General features: G+C 41.5%; 1 protein-coding gene across 5 annotated transcripts in view; it reads left to right on the top strand.

The window, feature by feature from the left end:
• The window catches only part of ACTN3 (actinin alpha 3), a 92,270-nt gene that overhangs the window by 27,269 nt on the left and 47,712 nt on the right, over nucleotides 1-17,289 (top strand). Inside the window, exons 1-3 of one of the 5 annotated variants that reach the window (XM_056527377.1) lie at nucleotides 838-893; nucleotides 5,825-5,870; nucleotides 7,890-8,004. In XM_056527377.1, coding sequence (XP_056383352.1) covers nucleotides 7,980-8,004 — 25 coding nt within the window. In that variant the 5' untranslated portion in view covers nucleotides 838-893; nucleotides 5,825-5,870; nucleotides 7,890-7,979. Of the gene's footprint in view, nucleotides 1-829; nucleotides 894-5,824; nucleotides 5,871-6,536; nucleotides 6,617-7,889; nucleotides 8,005-17,289 lie in introns of those variants that run through there. The other 4 variants (XM_056527375.1, XM_056527376.1, XM_056527378.1 and 1 more) reach the window with 4 other exon arrangements.

A 17,289-nucleotide genomic window follows, 5' to 3' on the forward strand; every position in this document is an offset into this window, starting at 1 on the left:
CCCCTGGCATCTTATCCCCTATCCAAAGGATAGGGGATAAGATGTTAGATCGCTGCGGACCCGCTGCTGGGGACCCCGGGGATCCCCGCTGCAGCACTGCGCTATCATTACTGTACAGAGCGAGTTCGCTCTGTGCGTAATGACGGGCGATACAGGGGCCAGAGCAGCGTGACGTCATGGCTCCGCCCCTCATGACATCACAGCCCGTCCCCTTAATGCAAGTCTATGGCAGGGGGCGTGATGACCGCCACGCCCCCTCCCATAGACTTATATTGACGGGGGCAGGCCGTCACGTAACGATGCTCCGGCTCCTGTATTGCCAGTCATTACGTGCAGAGCGATCTCGCTCTGCGCAGTAATGATAGCGCGGTGCTGCAGCAGGGATCCCCGGGGTCCCCAGCAGCGGGACCCCGGCGATCTGACATCTTATCCCCTATCCTTTGGATAGGGGATAAGATGTCTAGGGGCGGAGTACCCCTTTAATACAGTAGTGTAAAGTTATAAACCTGAAATCAAAGGAAAACACAGACTCAAGGACCTTCTAAAAGAGTCAAATATTGTCCATTCTTACTTTCCTTTCCACTGTTACATTGCAGACAAGTCATTTTTTATTGTCACCAGCAGATATACAGAAGAAGTTTCAACACTTCTGGATTTTGCAATGAAACGGAAATGAGTTAACTGTGTATGTAATATACAAAGAGCTATTGAATAAAATGATTATTTGTGGACTATGGGGGAGATTTATCAAAACCTGTGCAGAGGAAAACTTGCCCAGTTGCCCATAGCAACCAATCAGTTTGCTTCTTTCATTATTCACAGGCCTTCATAAAAATGAAAGCAGCAAGCTGATTGGCTGCTATGGGCAACTGGGCAAGTTTTCCTCTGCACAGGTTTTGATAAATCTCCCTATATATATATATATATATATATATATATATATATATATTTATTATAATTTCGTCAGTGATCAGCTACAACTCTGTCATGTATATGCACCTATGGCACCACTTGAAGGGGTATTCCAGGAAAAAAACTTTTTTTTTATATATCAACTGGCTCCGGAAAGTTAAACAGATTTGTAAATTACTTCTATTAAAAAAATCTTAATTCTTTCAGTACTAATGAGCTTCTGAAGTTAAGGTTGTTCTTTTCTGTCTAAGTGATCTCTGATGACACCTGTCTCGGGAAACGCCCAGTTTAGAAGCAAATCCCCATAGAAAACCTCTTCTAAACTGGGCGTTTCCCGAGACACGTTTCATCAGAGAGCACTTAGACAGAAAAGAACAACCTTAACTTCAGAAGCTCATAAGTACTGAAAGGATTAAGATTTTTTAATAGAAGTAATTTACAAATCTGTTTAACTTTCTGGAGCCAGTTGATATATATAAAAAAGTTTTTTTCCTGGATAACCCCTTTAACTCCATGCCTTGCCTTTGTGGAAATAGCTTGTCCAGCTTGTAGCTTAGTTTTTAGCACCTTATGTCTGACAGCTGACAGCTGCAAAGAAGGTAACTTGGAGCTCATGGGGGCAGGCCTGACCGAATCGGAGTCCAAGACTGTTGCCCAGGACAAACAAACTAAGAAGTAATACTCTTCAATGGAGTTTGCATTTACAAGTCCTCTAAACTGAGACTTGTAACTATCATGATGCATTTAAACCAATGTATAGTATATAAGCCTCTAATATAGTTTATAGAAACCACATGAAAGGGGACAAACCTTACGACATTTACCCATAGCAACTGTTTGTGTTACTGGAAGCAAAATAGAAATTATACATGGATATTGTGATTGAGGGACTTGGTCTGTGAGGTGTTGTCTTCTGTCAGGTTGTTTAAAGACAGGTCGGGGTTATATTATGGATGATATAACTTCCTCACGGGACAAAATCCACTTAGCTATATAACAAACACACACAAAAAATTGTTCTGCACATGCCACACAACTATTATAGATGTTATAAGGATATGCATGCTGCTGTGGCTGAAATACAAACGCAAACAAGAAAATGACAGCAGCACAGAGATATATGTATAATATGATATCCTTGTTCGCATACAACAAACGTATTAATGCCGCATTACTCTATTGACCAGTTTCTTTTTTTTTTAAGAAAAAAGCGTGACAACACCTATGAGACATAACAATAGGTTTTCGCTTACTTTTCTACAAACAAATATAACCAAGAATCTTCTAAATCTATTTTCTAACAAACTGAAAGGAGAGCAGCACTTAAAGCGTACCCGTCAGATCCAACAAAAAAACATTTTTTTAAATATATCACTCAGTACCTAATCCAGACCATGTACAGTACATCAAATTTCTCCACCCCCTCCCTCAGTATGCTGTCTGCTCACATCTCCCCTAGCATTAGCAAAACTACAACTCCCAGCTTGTCCTCACTGACAGTAGCGGGACACAAGCTGACCGTAGGAGGATTTTTCCTCCAGCTGTGAGCCCTGCGCTCAGAGCTGTCAATCAAGGAAGTGTGTCCATGATGCCTGGACACAGTAGGACTAGTATGTGTCCAAGCAGGCAGGGGGGGGGGGGGGAGTTGTTTGACTGGCTTTTTCAGTATGAAATACTGAAAATTTTCTAATGAAAGTAATTGCAAAACCTATTGGTCATACATGCTTTACAACATATCAAAGGTTTTTGTATCTGACAGTGCCCATTTAAAGGGGTAGTCCAGTGCTGAAAAAGAAGTTTCAGATCGTGGGGGGGTTTGACTGCTGGGCCCCCCCGCGATCTCATGTACGGGGCCCCGGCTCGTTGGCCAGATAGCGGGTGTCGACCACCGCATGAAGCGGTGGCCGACACGCGCCCTCAATACAGCGGTATGGCAAAGCCGGAGTTTGACGAAGGCAGCACTCCGGCTCTGCCATGGAGTTGTATTGAGGGGGCGTGTCAGCTGCCGCTTCGTGCGGTGGTCAACACGCCCCTTTCCCACGGGCTGCCGAGGCCCCGTACAGGAGATCGTGGGGAGCCACAGCGGTCGGAGAACAACCAGGAACATATGATACTTTCTATACGGTTAATGATAGTAATTGTATTGCATTACTATTGATGTTTATGCATATGAGGACTGGTGGTGTAGATTCTGTTTTTTTATGCTAGAAATAGGTTAAATAACAGTTGATAAAAGTTGAATTTGTTTACAAATCAACCTAACTATTTCAGATACTTGAAGATGAGACTTCGGCCATTACAGACGCTGTCAATTCTTTTGTCATAACAAAGCCGAGTGGGAACTAATGCAATAGATATGGGTTGGATTTAGCAGTCTGTTCTATGGTTATGATAAATCTGGTTATGCTATCAGAGAATATGGTCCTGACTACCATCCCGGCGGTAGTGATCCCGGATGAGTGGTGATAATCTCCCCTGCACAGTAACAATCCAGGCCATGCAGTGATAATCTAGAAGGTATGGGAACCATGTAGACTGTCATGCACAGCAAGCTCTGGCAATGGTGGACATACAATGCTGCAATGGTCAATTGTACTGTGCTCTCTAATGTAATCACTGCCACATCGTTTCATCATGGACGACATAAGCACACTGCAATGCCATTGTGGGTAGGGGACCAGGGATGTATATGTGTACATTGTCTGTACAATAAAGCACTTCTGTGGCTGACGTGGAGCTGACATATGGCATGCGGTGTCCTAAATAGACCATCACTGCCATAAAATCTGCAGGAAGATGTTAGCAGCACATTGCAGACAGTAATAGGATCCCCCACCTGTCCTTCCCTTTGGTATGGGATAGCCAAGCTCCCTCATTCCAAGATGATGCACAGGGTACATCCCATAAACCCTCTTTGGGACTCTCCAGGATATTGTTACCCTAAAAATAGCTTTCTAGGAAGCTGATAGATTTGTGGCTTGGCCAGACGCCCAAAAAAAGGATTTTTTTTAAAGAAGCATTGCTGCAAGTGTTTAAGATAGACATACTAATAGACTGTGGCAAAAAAAAAAAAAAAACAAACAAAAAACTGTGAAAAATGGCCATTATGCATATTGTATGGTGGTCTGAAAATATATCACCTAAAATCTGATCAGCATAAGAGGGTGGTATTCTCAAAGAGGTGGTCTTATCGAGAGAATTCACTGCATTGAATTCAGTGACAGAATCAATGTACAACCCAAATATTTCTACAAATGTTTTTGCGTTACAAAAATACAATGACCTCCACTTACCAGAACTATTTGTGTAATAGTAGGAATAACTGGAAATACCAAATGTAGTGAACTGGCTGCCCACTACCCCCCGCCCACCCACCTATGATTGACAGGTTTCTCCATCTCACTGTACATAGGGATAGAAATGTGAATCGCGAGCTGGGGGAGCAGCACCTAATAAATACGCTGGACTTTACACTAGGCACACGCTATGGGCTTCACAGTCAGTGCTGCTAAGCTCCTTCATATTATTGGGACAGACTGCTACCCTCAAAGGAGGCAGCATGACCAGAGTGAAAGGTTCAATTTAAAGTTCTTTCCAACCAAATATTTTTATATTTGTTTCAGGTGAAGCAAAGTGAGAAACATTTTTTTTTTCAGAATAAAGTTTTTATTGAAAACATTTTTAGGTAAAAAAAAGTAGCGGCGCAAATGGCAATGAACATGAATAGAAAAGGCGCTAGTGCGCCATGGAGAACGACATAAGTATTAGCAATGGAAGTAAAAATAACAAACAGATAATACAGAAAGTCACTTGTAAGATGTGTACTCGTTGCACGGAACATGAACGCAGTAAGGCAACCATAGGAATACAGTCGTTCCACAATGAAAGCTCCGTTATAACTAAGGAGAGTATGGGGGGAGCGAAAGGAGAGGTAGAGGGGCAGAAAGGACGAAAGGGGAGAGGGACAGTACAGAGCAGAAGGATAGGTAGAAACAGGCAGGGGAAAGGAGTAAAGGCGTGTAGGCGAGTAATTTTCCAGCGGGGCGCATAGGCGGGGCCTCTCCCGTGCGGCGGACTGGCTCTTAATGTAAGGGTACACGTCCGAGAAACATTGGGGCTCAGGAGTCCGGGGGATCTATGTGCAGGGTTCTGTAGGTGTCGTTCGATAGGAAAGTAATCCACGGACCCCAGATGAGGTGGCGCCTGTCCATATGTTTCCTAGAATCAGCCATCAACTCTTCCATCCGATGAAGGTGGGAGATCTCCTTAAACCGGGAAGATATCGAGGGGGGGGGGTGACTTCCACAATCTGGATATGATCGTCCTTGCAGCTAGTGAGAAACATTTTTTACCATTTCTGGCAGCACAATCGATCAAGATCAATAATCATTTCATAATCATAATCATGTATCCCCTTTACAATGGTCTATTATATTAATAGTAAGAAGAATAGACACTTTTTCAAGGCTGGATAGCCTCTTTAACTCAAAAGAATTCTAGAAGGGAGTTATTGGATATATCATAATCAAATGAATTTAATGAATCATATTAAATGGGCACTGTCACTTTAAGAAAACGTTTGTCATATCGTAGAGACATGTCAAAAAGTGTTGATTAGTCAGGGTTTGAGTGTTTACATCCTGATCAATCGCTCAAACAAGCTGGGAAAAGTGCATGTTAAGCATGTAACCTCCCACTTCTGCCACTGACATGGACTCACAATGTAAGTCTATGGAACCATCTTGGTTGGGTGTGCAGAGAGCCAGGAGATATGTGCTTTTCTCTCCCCATTTGTTCTAGCCGTTGGTTGGAGTCTAAACACCCAGACCCCAACCGAGCAAAACTTTGACATGTCTCTAAAACATCCAAACCTGTAGAAGCTATGAGTCATTTTGGGGATCTTTATATAAAGGTCTGATGGCATCCCCTGAAGAAAGGTGTCTGAAACACGTGTCAGAGTGAGTTCAGTATGTATATAGAAAGCAGGCGGGCTCAGCATCATACACAAAGGGGTGCTATTAAGCGTGCCAAATAACACTAACTACACAAAAAGAAAGAGAGATACGCAATATAATGCACACCCACAATAACTGTAATCCAAAAAGTATATCTTTATTACATATAAATAGTACAAATCGCAGACAATACAGTTAAAACCAATTAAAAAGGCCCAATTGGCCACTGCACAAACGAGGGGGGGGGGGGGTGGAAACCCCCTACCAAAAGGAAGGGGAGAAACCCCACCCAGGGCACCTGCCTCCACAAATACTCAGGTTATCAATCTATCATACAACAAGAATATTAAATCAATACAGTCCTGTCCCCACAACACCAATAGTATGTATACAACCTGAATATCCTCAGTATAAAGCACAGGGGACTGGTAGTAGAGGACAATAGATGGAGGAGTATATGGCAGGTGCCCCCCTAAAGACCCCACGCGTTCCGTTGCCCGTCGGCAACTTCCTCAGGGGTATTGTCGCCCATTGGGCCTTTTTAATTGGTTTTAACTGTATTGTCTGCGATTTGTACTATTTATATGTAATAAAGATATACTTTTTGGATTACAGTTATTGTGGGTGTGCATTATTTTGCGTATCTCTCTTTCTTTTTGTGTAGTTAGAGTGAGTTCAGTGTCCACAGGTCCTGGTACTGTATATGTTCAAGATTTACATCCCGTTTCCACCTTGTCTGTCTATACTGGGTGGGTAACCTTTGAATTGTATTGCTCTTTAGAATCTATGAATGGATGGATAGTTGAATATGAAGTTTTAGCTTTCATTGCTATTTTCCTAACTGTATTTTTCATACATAATGTCATTTTGTATTTGAATACCCGCTAATGTATTATTGGAAGGTATTACATTGATTATATATACTATTTTATGTTGGTTCCAGTATACTTCAGTGGACTGCTGTCTTGTTATGTCTTCTTCTTCCTCCGTCTTACTTGTTTTTTTTTACGTATTATGGAATAAAGATGATTTATGAATAATGAGTCTGTACTATTTGGTAACTCTTTATAAGTGTAGCTGCTTTTTGAAGGGTATATTATGTCACTACGACTTGTTAAACTTTTTTAAAGTGACAGGTACATTTTAAGTTTAACATTTAAGCATGTTTGGCAGGTGCAGGGCATTCTGAATTTTGTACTTTGTAGAGGAGAAAATCAGCACATTATAGAAACTTTGTAAGTGCACATATTTTTTCTATAGTAAGTTAAAATTACCCATTCAGAATTGTCATTGTGGTCACCAAACACAAAAAAGGACCATAATGGTTAAATATTGATGTGAACAAATGTTAAAATATGATACATTACTCATAACATAAATAAAAAAAATCCATTTTTTTTATTAACAGTCCTATATTCAGTCCCTATATCGGGTCAAAATTCAGTCCATGTAAACAACTGGATAACCAGGCTGTTGTGTGTTATTTTCATAGCTACCGGGGAACCAAACATAAAAAAAACTGCAACTACAATAATGAAAAATATCAATATATTGTTGCAAGTCAGATTGGCTACGTAGCGGGGCACATTATATGTAAATGACTAGTCCAAAAGTGGGAAAATCCTTTAAATAATCATCCATGAGTAATGGTTATGTGTCATATTCTGTGTATATAATACAACCACGTCACTTATCTATTCTCTGGAAAATAACATACTGGTCAGTTTGTATCTGCATGAGACCACGCAAAATAGCAGTAGACATTCACAAAAGGGCTGAATGTAGTGACTAGAAGGATCAATGACGCGTTGTGGGTATGTCAATGGGTACATTGGCATAAATTACTGCTGCTATGCCGACATAAAATCGGATATTGAGCACTTGAATAGTGTGAACTCAGATTTACCTGATTCTACAGAAAAGTCCGAAGCACATCCGACCCATGTAAACTTACCCTTACAATTATATATACAATCTTAGGGGTATTATAAGCAACTTCCTTTATTCATTTTGTCTCCACAGACCTTCACAGCCTGGTGCAACTCTCACCTTAGGAAAGCTGGTACACAAATTGAGAACATTGAGGAAGATTTCAGAAATGGCCTGAAGCTGATGCTGCTGCTTGAGGTTATCTCTGGTAAGTGTTAAACAGTGAGACACTTTAATAAAGTAATATAGCACTTGTTCTGAATCAGTCATATTTCATTAGACAAGATCTAGCCACAAATTCTGAGACCCTTAGATAGCAGATGATGATATTTAGTTGTTATTGGTTGAGTTGGTAGTGTTATGAAGTGGGACTTTAACACTTACCCTACAAACTCTAACTCTAACTCGACTAACCCTAGGTTAGGTAGTGGGGCCCTAATCCTACTTACCATAACTAAGGGTTAAAGTTACAATTTCTTGGCATTACACAACCCTGCAAGGGCAACTTGAGATTTAGAGCAAATCCAGTGCTGATTTGATCAAATCAGAACAGAAAGTTGCTCTACTCCACTTATTACAGTACCAAACCCTCCAAAATCAGACTTTTATGATGTCTAAATGAATTGTAAGCAGGAAAGCTAAAAGCAGCTATTAAAATGTAACTACTGCACATTCATAGCAGTTTAAAGGCTAAGGAGCTTTTTTTTTTTTTTTATTCTTGTTGTGTACATTTTAAGGTACCAAAACTCTTCCCCCATATGTCTTTAGTAAAAAAAAAAAAAAAATTGTAGTTTGTGTTCTACAAATTCTGTTATCAGTCATGTCCATCAGATATTTAATTCTCTAATGGACTACTGATCATTATTTATTTTCTCTCCTGAAGGAACTTCTAAGCTTTATGACCATATAAAACTTGACATGTGAACATAAAGCTTAGAAGTTGGCTCAGGAAAGCTAGATAATAAGCCTGTCAGATATTGGCTTCTCTGATGGACTTTACTAATAACAGTAGTCTTAAAACATAAACTAAAAAATTTTTCAATTTGAAAAACATATGAAGAAAGTGTTTTTATGCCATATTAAGTACAAACCAATAATTAATAAATGTTTGTAGGTCTTAATTTAAGTTAAGATGTCCAGCATAATATAACATTCAATGAGGAACTGGTGTTGCACTTGTTAAAAATATTGCTTAATCTTGAATAATACCATAAGAGAAAAAGTTGTGGATACTTTAGTTTCATTAAATCTCAGTGAATTCTTCACTGCAGAAGACAGATATGCACATCTTGCATGTAAAACACATTGGGGGAAATTAAACTAAACAACATGCTCCAGGATTCTGTCTCAAAGTCTCTGGCGCTGGACGAACACTGACAGGAGAGCGATAGGTAAAATAACCAGGTGGGTTTATTGAACAGAGATGCAACGCGTTTCGCTGCGCATGCGCAGCTTCATCAGGCATATTAAGTAGGGCAATCACACAGGTTATATACCCGTGGGGATTAACCCTTTACAATACTCACAGTACAATAAGGGAGCTCACAAAAAGATACATTTACAAGTAATATTCTGTGTACCAGAAAGTAGATATAAAGACACATTGTTATCACAAAAGAGAAAAACAAATATATATATATAAAAATTTGTTTGAATGATAACACACAATCGATTAAATAAATACTTTGTTATTGGGCAAATCCACATTAATGTGAACGGGCCAGAAAAACTGTTTAATAAACATCAAGTAATCAGCTGAATAGATGATGTTTTGTTATCGGACAAATCCGCATCAATGTGAACGGACCAAAAAATGCTATAACAAAAAAATACATAAAAAGGATTACCTAAAATGAACAAACATTTTCCATAGATCAAAAAATTATAATTCAGCGAGGGTTTTCTATAGATTCATTAAAACCATATGGGTCAATGTACCAAGCTTGTGAATCCAAAAGGATTCACAGTTTATTAATCTTTGAAGTCTATTTGGAATTTCTAAAGGGATAGATTCAAGTATAGTTAATTTTATTGTTTTCATATTTTTATGATGGACATTATTAAAATGTCTCGATAAACTATGCAGCATGTAAGGGTGAATTGTCCGGCCAACATACTGTAAATTACAGCTACAAGATATGAGATATACAGCAAAATTAGTATCGCAATTAAGTTTTCCTTTTATTTTTAAACATGAATGGAGGGGGCGTGACATGACATCACATCTCCAGTCCCAAAAACCCGGAGGTTTCGGAAACTGGAGACGCAGCCCTGCATAGAATGCGGGTGCTGCAGGGAGATCGCGGGGGGTCCCAACAGCGCCCCCCCCCCCTGCGATCAGACATTTTATCCCCTATCCTTTGGATAGGGGATAAGATGTTTTTGCCCGGAATACCCCTTTAATTGTGATACTAATTTTGCTGTATATCTTATATCTTGTAGCTGTAATTTACAGTATGTGGGCCGGACAGTGCAAACGATTCGTGCTAGAATGAGCAAACATAGATGGAATATTTCGCACCCTTACATGCTGCATAGTCTATTGCGACATTTTAATAATGTCTGTCACGATCACACCCTATCGGTCCAGCCAAGACACTAGAGAGAGTGTGATGTGCAAGGGTTAAAGCCGCCAGACCTCTGGGTATCCACTACTAGTCCCAGCAAGTCACAAATTAACCCTTAGATAAACGTGTTTCCACCAGAGCTGATTAATTAAACATTTAATCTGATAAAAGGTATCACAGTGCTATATATATATATATATATATATATATATATATATATAAAAATACAGAAACAAATTACATACAGGTACAAAAATATATAAAAGAGTTTTGCAAGACAAGTTCAGTTTTGCAAGACAAGATGAAGTTCTTACAGCATGATGATATAGCAGTCCATGAGAATGCTGTTCTTAGGATGGTCTTGTTAGCTTGTGGCACAGCCTCGAACAACCTGAGTCTAGCATTGTTTAAATATTATCTATGCTTCTTTGGAGGGAAACTCCATTCCCCCCCTCCCCTCTGATCCCACCAGGTGGGGCATCTCTCTTCCTGACCCCTTATCTGTTTGATCATATGATGGGACCAGTGTGCATGACTGTGTGAAGGAGATACCAAGCAGCCAGACCCCCAATAAAATGCAATACACAAAAAACAAAGGATACACCGTCTGAATGACCCCTCGCCCATGGCTTGGATAATACATCACACAGTTATAATTATAATACACATATAGGATTTTAATAATCAGGCCTTGGGCCTGAAACCTCCCCCTTAAGATGGGGACAGAGAGATCTTGCCTTTCCAGGCTGATAGATCTGTTTCCATTAACCATCTATTTCCCCCTGATGCGATAATCCATTTGCATTTTGATGCAGGCTTCCTTCTCTGTGTTGGACAGTGAAATTATATTGCTGGAGGATAAGACTCCAGCGAAGCAGTTTGCCATTGTTACTTGACACTCTTTCCAACCAATGTAGAGGGTTGTGATCAGTTATGACAGTAAAATCCCTGCCATACAGGTATGGCTGTAATTTTTGCAAAGCCCAGACCACAGCTAGACATTCCTTCTCTATGACCGCATAGGCCACTTCTCTAGGCAAGAGCTTCCTACTCAGTTAGAGAATGGGGTGTTCTTCTCCATTGGAGTTTACTTGGCTAAGAACAGCCCCCAGACCAAAATTGGAAGCATCTGTTTGTACCACAAACCTCCTACTGAAATCTGGGGCCTGGAGGACCGGAGAATTGGACAGTGCAGTCTTGAGGGCAATGAAGGACTTATCACAATCCTCAGTCCAGGTAATTTGCTTGGACACCTTCTTTTTTGTCAAGTCTGTGAGAGGTTTTGCTATCTTACTATAATCTGGGACAAATCTACGATAATACCCTGCAGTCCTCAAAAAGAGCATGACCTGTTTTTTGGTCTTAGGAATTGGCCAGGCCATAATAGACTCCACCTTACTGGGCTCAGGGCGTAGGGACCCTTCTCCTACTCTATGTCCTAGATACTGCACTTCTGTCATGCCAACTTGACACTTTTCTGGTTTTATGGTAAGCCCTGCCTCAGCTATTTGCTTTACCACCTTGCCCAGGTGACTCAGGTGCTCCTCCCAGGTCTTGCTGAATATGGCAATATCATCTAAGTATGCCACGGCGTATTCCCTGTGGCCCTCTAGCAGCTGATCAACCAGTCGTTGGAAAGTGGCTGGGGCATTTTTCATCCCAAAAGGCATAACACAGCACTCAAACAACCCAAAGGGAGTGATAAAGGCTGACCGCTCCTGGGCCTCTGGGGTCATAGGGATCTGCCAGTACCCTCGGCTTAAATCCATGGTAGTCACATATTGGGAACCTGCTAGCTGATCAAGTAGTTCATCTATTCTGGGCATAGGGTGAGCATCAAAGGTAGTCACAGCATTTAACCTTCGGTAATCTAAACAGAACCTAGTGGATTTGTCTTTTTTGGGCACCAGCACCACTGGGGAGGCCCAGGGGCTTTTTGACTTCTTAATTACCCCTAGCTATAACATGTCCTCGATCTCCTTCTGTATATGGGCTTTTACCTCCTGGGATACCCGATAGGCTACCTGTCTTAGTGGTGGCTGGGCCCCCGTATCAACATGGTGGGTGGCTAGAGTAGTTGACCCGGGCCTCCCAGTAAAGGTGGCACTGAAGGGGCCTAGTACCTGATTAAGGTGCCTCCTCCTTTCATCTGAGAGCTGTGGATTGATCTCCACATCCTGAATGGATCCCTGGCTCTTAGCTTCCTCCACTAGATCAAGTAAGGGATCACTACCCAGCCCTTCCTCTGGTGCACTACATACACTGAGTACCACCTCCTCAGGGTCATAGTATGCCTTCAGCATATTAATGTGGTACTGTCTCTGCCTCACGTGGTGGGTTCTAGGCACCGTAAAATGGTAAATGGACCCTCCCAGGCCGCCTGCAACTTATTCTGCCTAATGGGGTTCAGAACCATTACCTTCTGTCCCACTTCATAGACCTGGTCCCTTGCATTGCGATCGTACCAGTACTTCTGCCTGGACTGTGCTGCTGTGAGGTTGTCATGTACCAGCCCAGTCAATGTCTGCATCCTGTCCCTGAATCTCAGAACATACTCCACCACAGAAGTCTCAGGGGCATGTAGCCCCCCTTCCCATTCTCCCTTAACTAAATCTAGGGGTCCCCGCACTTTGCGACCATACAATAACTCAAAGGGCGAGAAACCTGTAGACTCTTGGGGTACCTCCCTTAAGCAAATAACAGATGGGGTAAATACTTTTCCCAGTCTCTGCCCTCCGAATCTACAAATGTTTTTAGCATTTGTTTCAAGGTGCCATTGAACCTCTCGCAGAGACCATTTGTTTGGGGGTGGTATGGGCTTGCTACCAAGTGCTGTACATTCACCTTTTTACAGAGGCTTTGCATGAGATTGGACATGAACTGGGTGCCCTGATCAGTGAGTATTTCTTTGGGGAACCCCACCCTGCAGAATATACTGATCAGTGCATCTGCCACCTTATTTGCCCGGACAGAGGATAAGGCAACAGCTTCAGGGTACCTAGTTGCATAATCCACCACAGTGAGAATAAATTGTTTCCCTGTGCTGCTGGGTATAGCTAGAGGTCCCACAATATCCACTGCCACTCATTCAAAGGGTACAGATATGACTGGTAGGGGAACTAGGGGAACACAAGTAACATCCCCAGACTTACCCACCCTCTGGCAGACACGACAAGATCTACAATAATTGGCAACAGCAGTACCCATACCCGGCCAGTAGAAATTGTGTGCCAACCTGGACTTTGTCTTGGCCACTCCCAAATGTCCTGCCAGGGGGGTCTCATGGGCCAACCTCAGCAGCTCTTTCCTGTACTGCCTAGGAACCACTAACTGCCTATCTCTCTCCTGGGCCCCTAGCATGCCTTTGGAAAGGGACTCCCAGTACAAGATATCATTTTCCCGATATACCCGATGCCCATCTGTGTCAACACCTGTATCTTCAGCACGTTGTCTCAACCCTTCAAGGGAAGGGTCACTGCGCAGAGCTTCCCGGAAATGCTAATTTCCCCCCATCTCGTGGTATCAGGGAGCACATTTCCCCCAGGTGAACTAGCATCTCCACCTTCCTCTGCTGGGGCTTGCAAGTCACACAGCTTGCCCCTTGCATAACATCCTCCCTTCCTGTTAAAGCTGCAGCCCTGGCATGCTGCTGACGCGTTACCACTGTCACCATTGGTATGCCTCCCTGGAGTTTACCTTCCTCCCCCTCAGTTCCAGACATAACAATACAGGCATCATACACAGGGCTATCACTCCTTCCCTCCTTCTTAGGCTCACAGGATTGGGATATATCACTCACTGCTGGTCCCTCATCCTTACATGTCACCAGGAGCACACCAACCCCTCCCCCTAGCCCATCTCCACTAGGTTTTGGCATTGGCAATTCATTGTCACCACATTTTACAATACACCCCATTCCACTTTTGGAAAACATTACTGGTTCAGTCACAGGTAAACAATTATCAATCCCCTGCACTCCCTCCCAGTTACCACATTTCGCAGTGTCTCCCAAAGTCTCGCACAGTACCTCAGAATGAACAGGGCTCTCTCCTAGCCCTTCCGGTGTGCAGGTAGTGTCCTCTGGAGCATAATGACAGAGCCCTGGGCCTGACAATGTCCATCATAAAAATATGGAAACAATAAAATTAACTATACTTGAATCTATCACTTTAGAAATCCCAAATAGATTTCAAAGATTAATAAACTGTGAATCCTTTTGGATTCGCAACCTTGGTACATTGACCCCATACGGTTTTAATGAATCTATAGAAAACCCTCGCTAAATTATATATTTTTGATCTATGGAAAATGTTTGTTCATTTTAGGTTATCCGTTATCTGTATTTTTTCGTTATAGTATTTTTGGTCCGTTCACATTGATGCGGATTTGTCAGATAAATAAACATCATCTATTCAGGTGATTACTTGCTGTTTATTAAACAGATTTTCTGGCCCGTTCACATTAATGTGGATTTACCCGATAACAAAGTATTTATTTAATCGATTGTGTGTTATCATTCAAACATATTTTATATATATATATATATATATATATATATATATATGTATATATATTTGTTTTTCTCTTTTGTGATAAGAATGTGTTTTTATATCTACTTTCTGGTACACAGAATATTACTTGTAAATGTATCTTTTTGTGGGCTCCATTATTGTATTGTGAGTATTGTAAAGGGTTAATCCCCACGGGTATATAACCTGTGTGATTGCCCTACTTGATATGCCTGATGAAGCTGGGCATGCGCAGCGAAACGCGTTGCATCTCTGTTCAAAAAACCCACCTGGTTATTTTACCTATCGCTCTCCTGTCAGTGTTCGTCCAGCGCCAGAATTATTCCTGCATCTTCAGTCACTTCATAGCCTCCTCATTCTCAGGAAGGCTGCGGACTTCTTGGTTATTACCTTCACACGCTATCCATTGTTGTGTGTGAGTTCACACAACCGAGTCTGGTAAGCGACTGTGGATGGTTTGCTTCCCCTCTTTACCTGACCGAGAGGTTCTACACATGGAGCGTCTTCTATCTTTCTTTCTTTAAAAAGAAAACTATCGGACATGCTGTATGACAGTTTTACGTGTTTTAGGCGCTTAATACCTCACTAGACAGTTTTAAAACATGCCTAGAAAACCGGATTTAGCTTAGAAATCATACATTTTGTCAGATTTATAAATGTTGCATGCAAGGCTCAAGTCCTGCACAAACGCGTGGGAACTGAGTTCCTGCACTTTTTTCACAGCAGAATCACCATTCCCATTAGCAGGACCAGCCCTTAAGTGGAAATCTTTGGTGAGTTCTCACACTTTTTTTTCCCACAACTTGACCCCTGGTTGCATGCCATTATTTTGGCAAAAATTGTGGTATAAAGTAAGCAGCCAGAATATGTTAGGAAGAAGAACGTTTTAAAAGTATGTAACAAAATACACCAAAAGTATCATACTCAATTTGGCGCAACTTGTCTTAAATTAGGATAGTACTGATAAATCTGTCCCATTGTTTCAAGATATAGAATTTGTTAAAGCTGGCTATAATTATGAGATATCTGTCAGCAATATCCTTGTTTGACCTACAATTTCTCTCCTGACGTTACAGTAAACATCAATACTCTAAATTATCCGGTTGAGCAGCTTTTTGGCAGGCTGGCAACTTTTAACTTAAAGGGGTTCTCTGGTGGAAATTTTTTTTTTTTTTATATCAGCCGACTACAGAAAGTTATACAGATTTGTATATTACTTCTATTAATTTTTTTTAAAGGGGTACTCCACTGGCCAGCCTTCTGGCCATCACGCCCCCTCCCATAGACTTGTATTGAGGGGGCGTGAGCTGATGTCATGAGGGGGCATGGCAGAACCCAGCAGCATGCACAGCATTCAGAAATAAATGTTCCTAACGCAGCCGGAAGGCTGGCCAGTGGAGTAGCCCTTTAATCCTTCCAGTACTTATCAGCTTCTGTATACTACAGAGGAAGTTATTTTCTGTCTGCTCACACCTGCTCTCTGCTGACACCTCTGTCCATGTCAGGAACTGTCCAGAGTATGATCAAATCCCCATAGCAAACCTCTCCTGCTCTGGACAGTTCCTGACATGGACAGAGGTGTCAGCAGAGAGCACTGTGGTCAGACAGAAAAGAACAACTCAACTATAAAGTATAATCTGTAGGCACCATGTTATATTGTTATAGAGCAGGAAAAACAGAGAATTTAGGGGGAAATTAATCAAAACTTGTCTAGAGGAAAAGTTGCTGAGTTGCCCACAGCAACCAATCAGATCACTTCTTTCATTATTGAAAAGGCCTCTGAAAAATGAAAGAAGTGATCTGATTGGTAGATATGGGCAACTCAGCAACTATTCCTCTGGGCAGGTTGTGGTAAATCTCCCCCCCCCCCCCCCCCCCCATAATTTTATGTGAAAAGTTCCAGGATAAATTGTCCTTTATTCATGTAAATCTCTGATCATTCTGAGTTATGTGGGCAATCCAAAATAAGTAATTGACAGCTCTCTAAATGCAAACTTATACACAAACAGCTGTCAATCAATGAGGAGGACCGCCCACTTGACTACTTTGCCCAGAACGAGCAGAGGTTTACATGAATAAATTACATGTTATCCTGGATCTTTTCCAATAAAATTACATATGAATCTGTTCATCTCGTCCTTCTCTAAAACAAGGGGCATGCAAACTGGACTGTAGTTTTAATTTGATAGGTCCTCATTAAGCTGAACAGTTTACTTGTTACTGTCCAGGGGTAGAATTGACATCTCCAACATAGCAAGTAGTGGGAGTGTCCTGAGAAAAAGGAGTAAACAGTTCACTAATAGGGCGGTATAGCCACCAGAGAAGGAGGAAATCACAAATTGCACACAATGGCCCTGATTTACTATTGTAAACCCGACATGTTTTTTCGGGTTATGC

Source organism: Hyla sarda, chromosome 6, assembly GCF_029499605.1.
Source record: "Hyla sarda isolate aHylSar1 chromosome 6, aHylSar1.hap1, whole genome shotgun sequence".
NCBI classification, from domain to species: Eukaryota; Metazoa; Chordata; class Amphibia; order Anura; family Hylidae; genus Hyla; species Hyla sarda.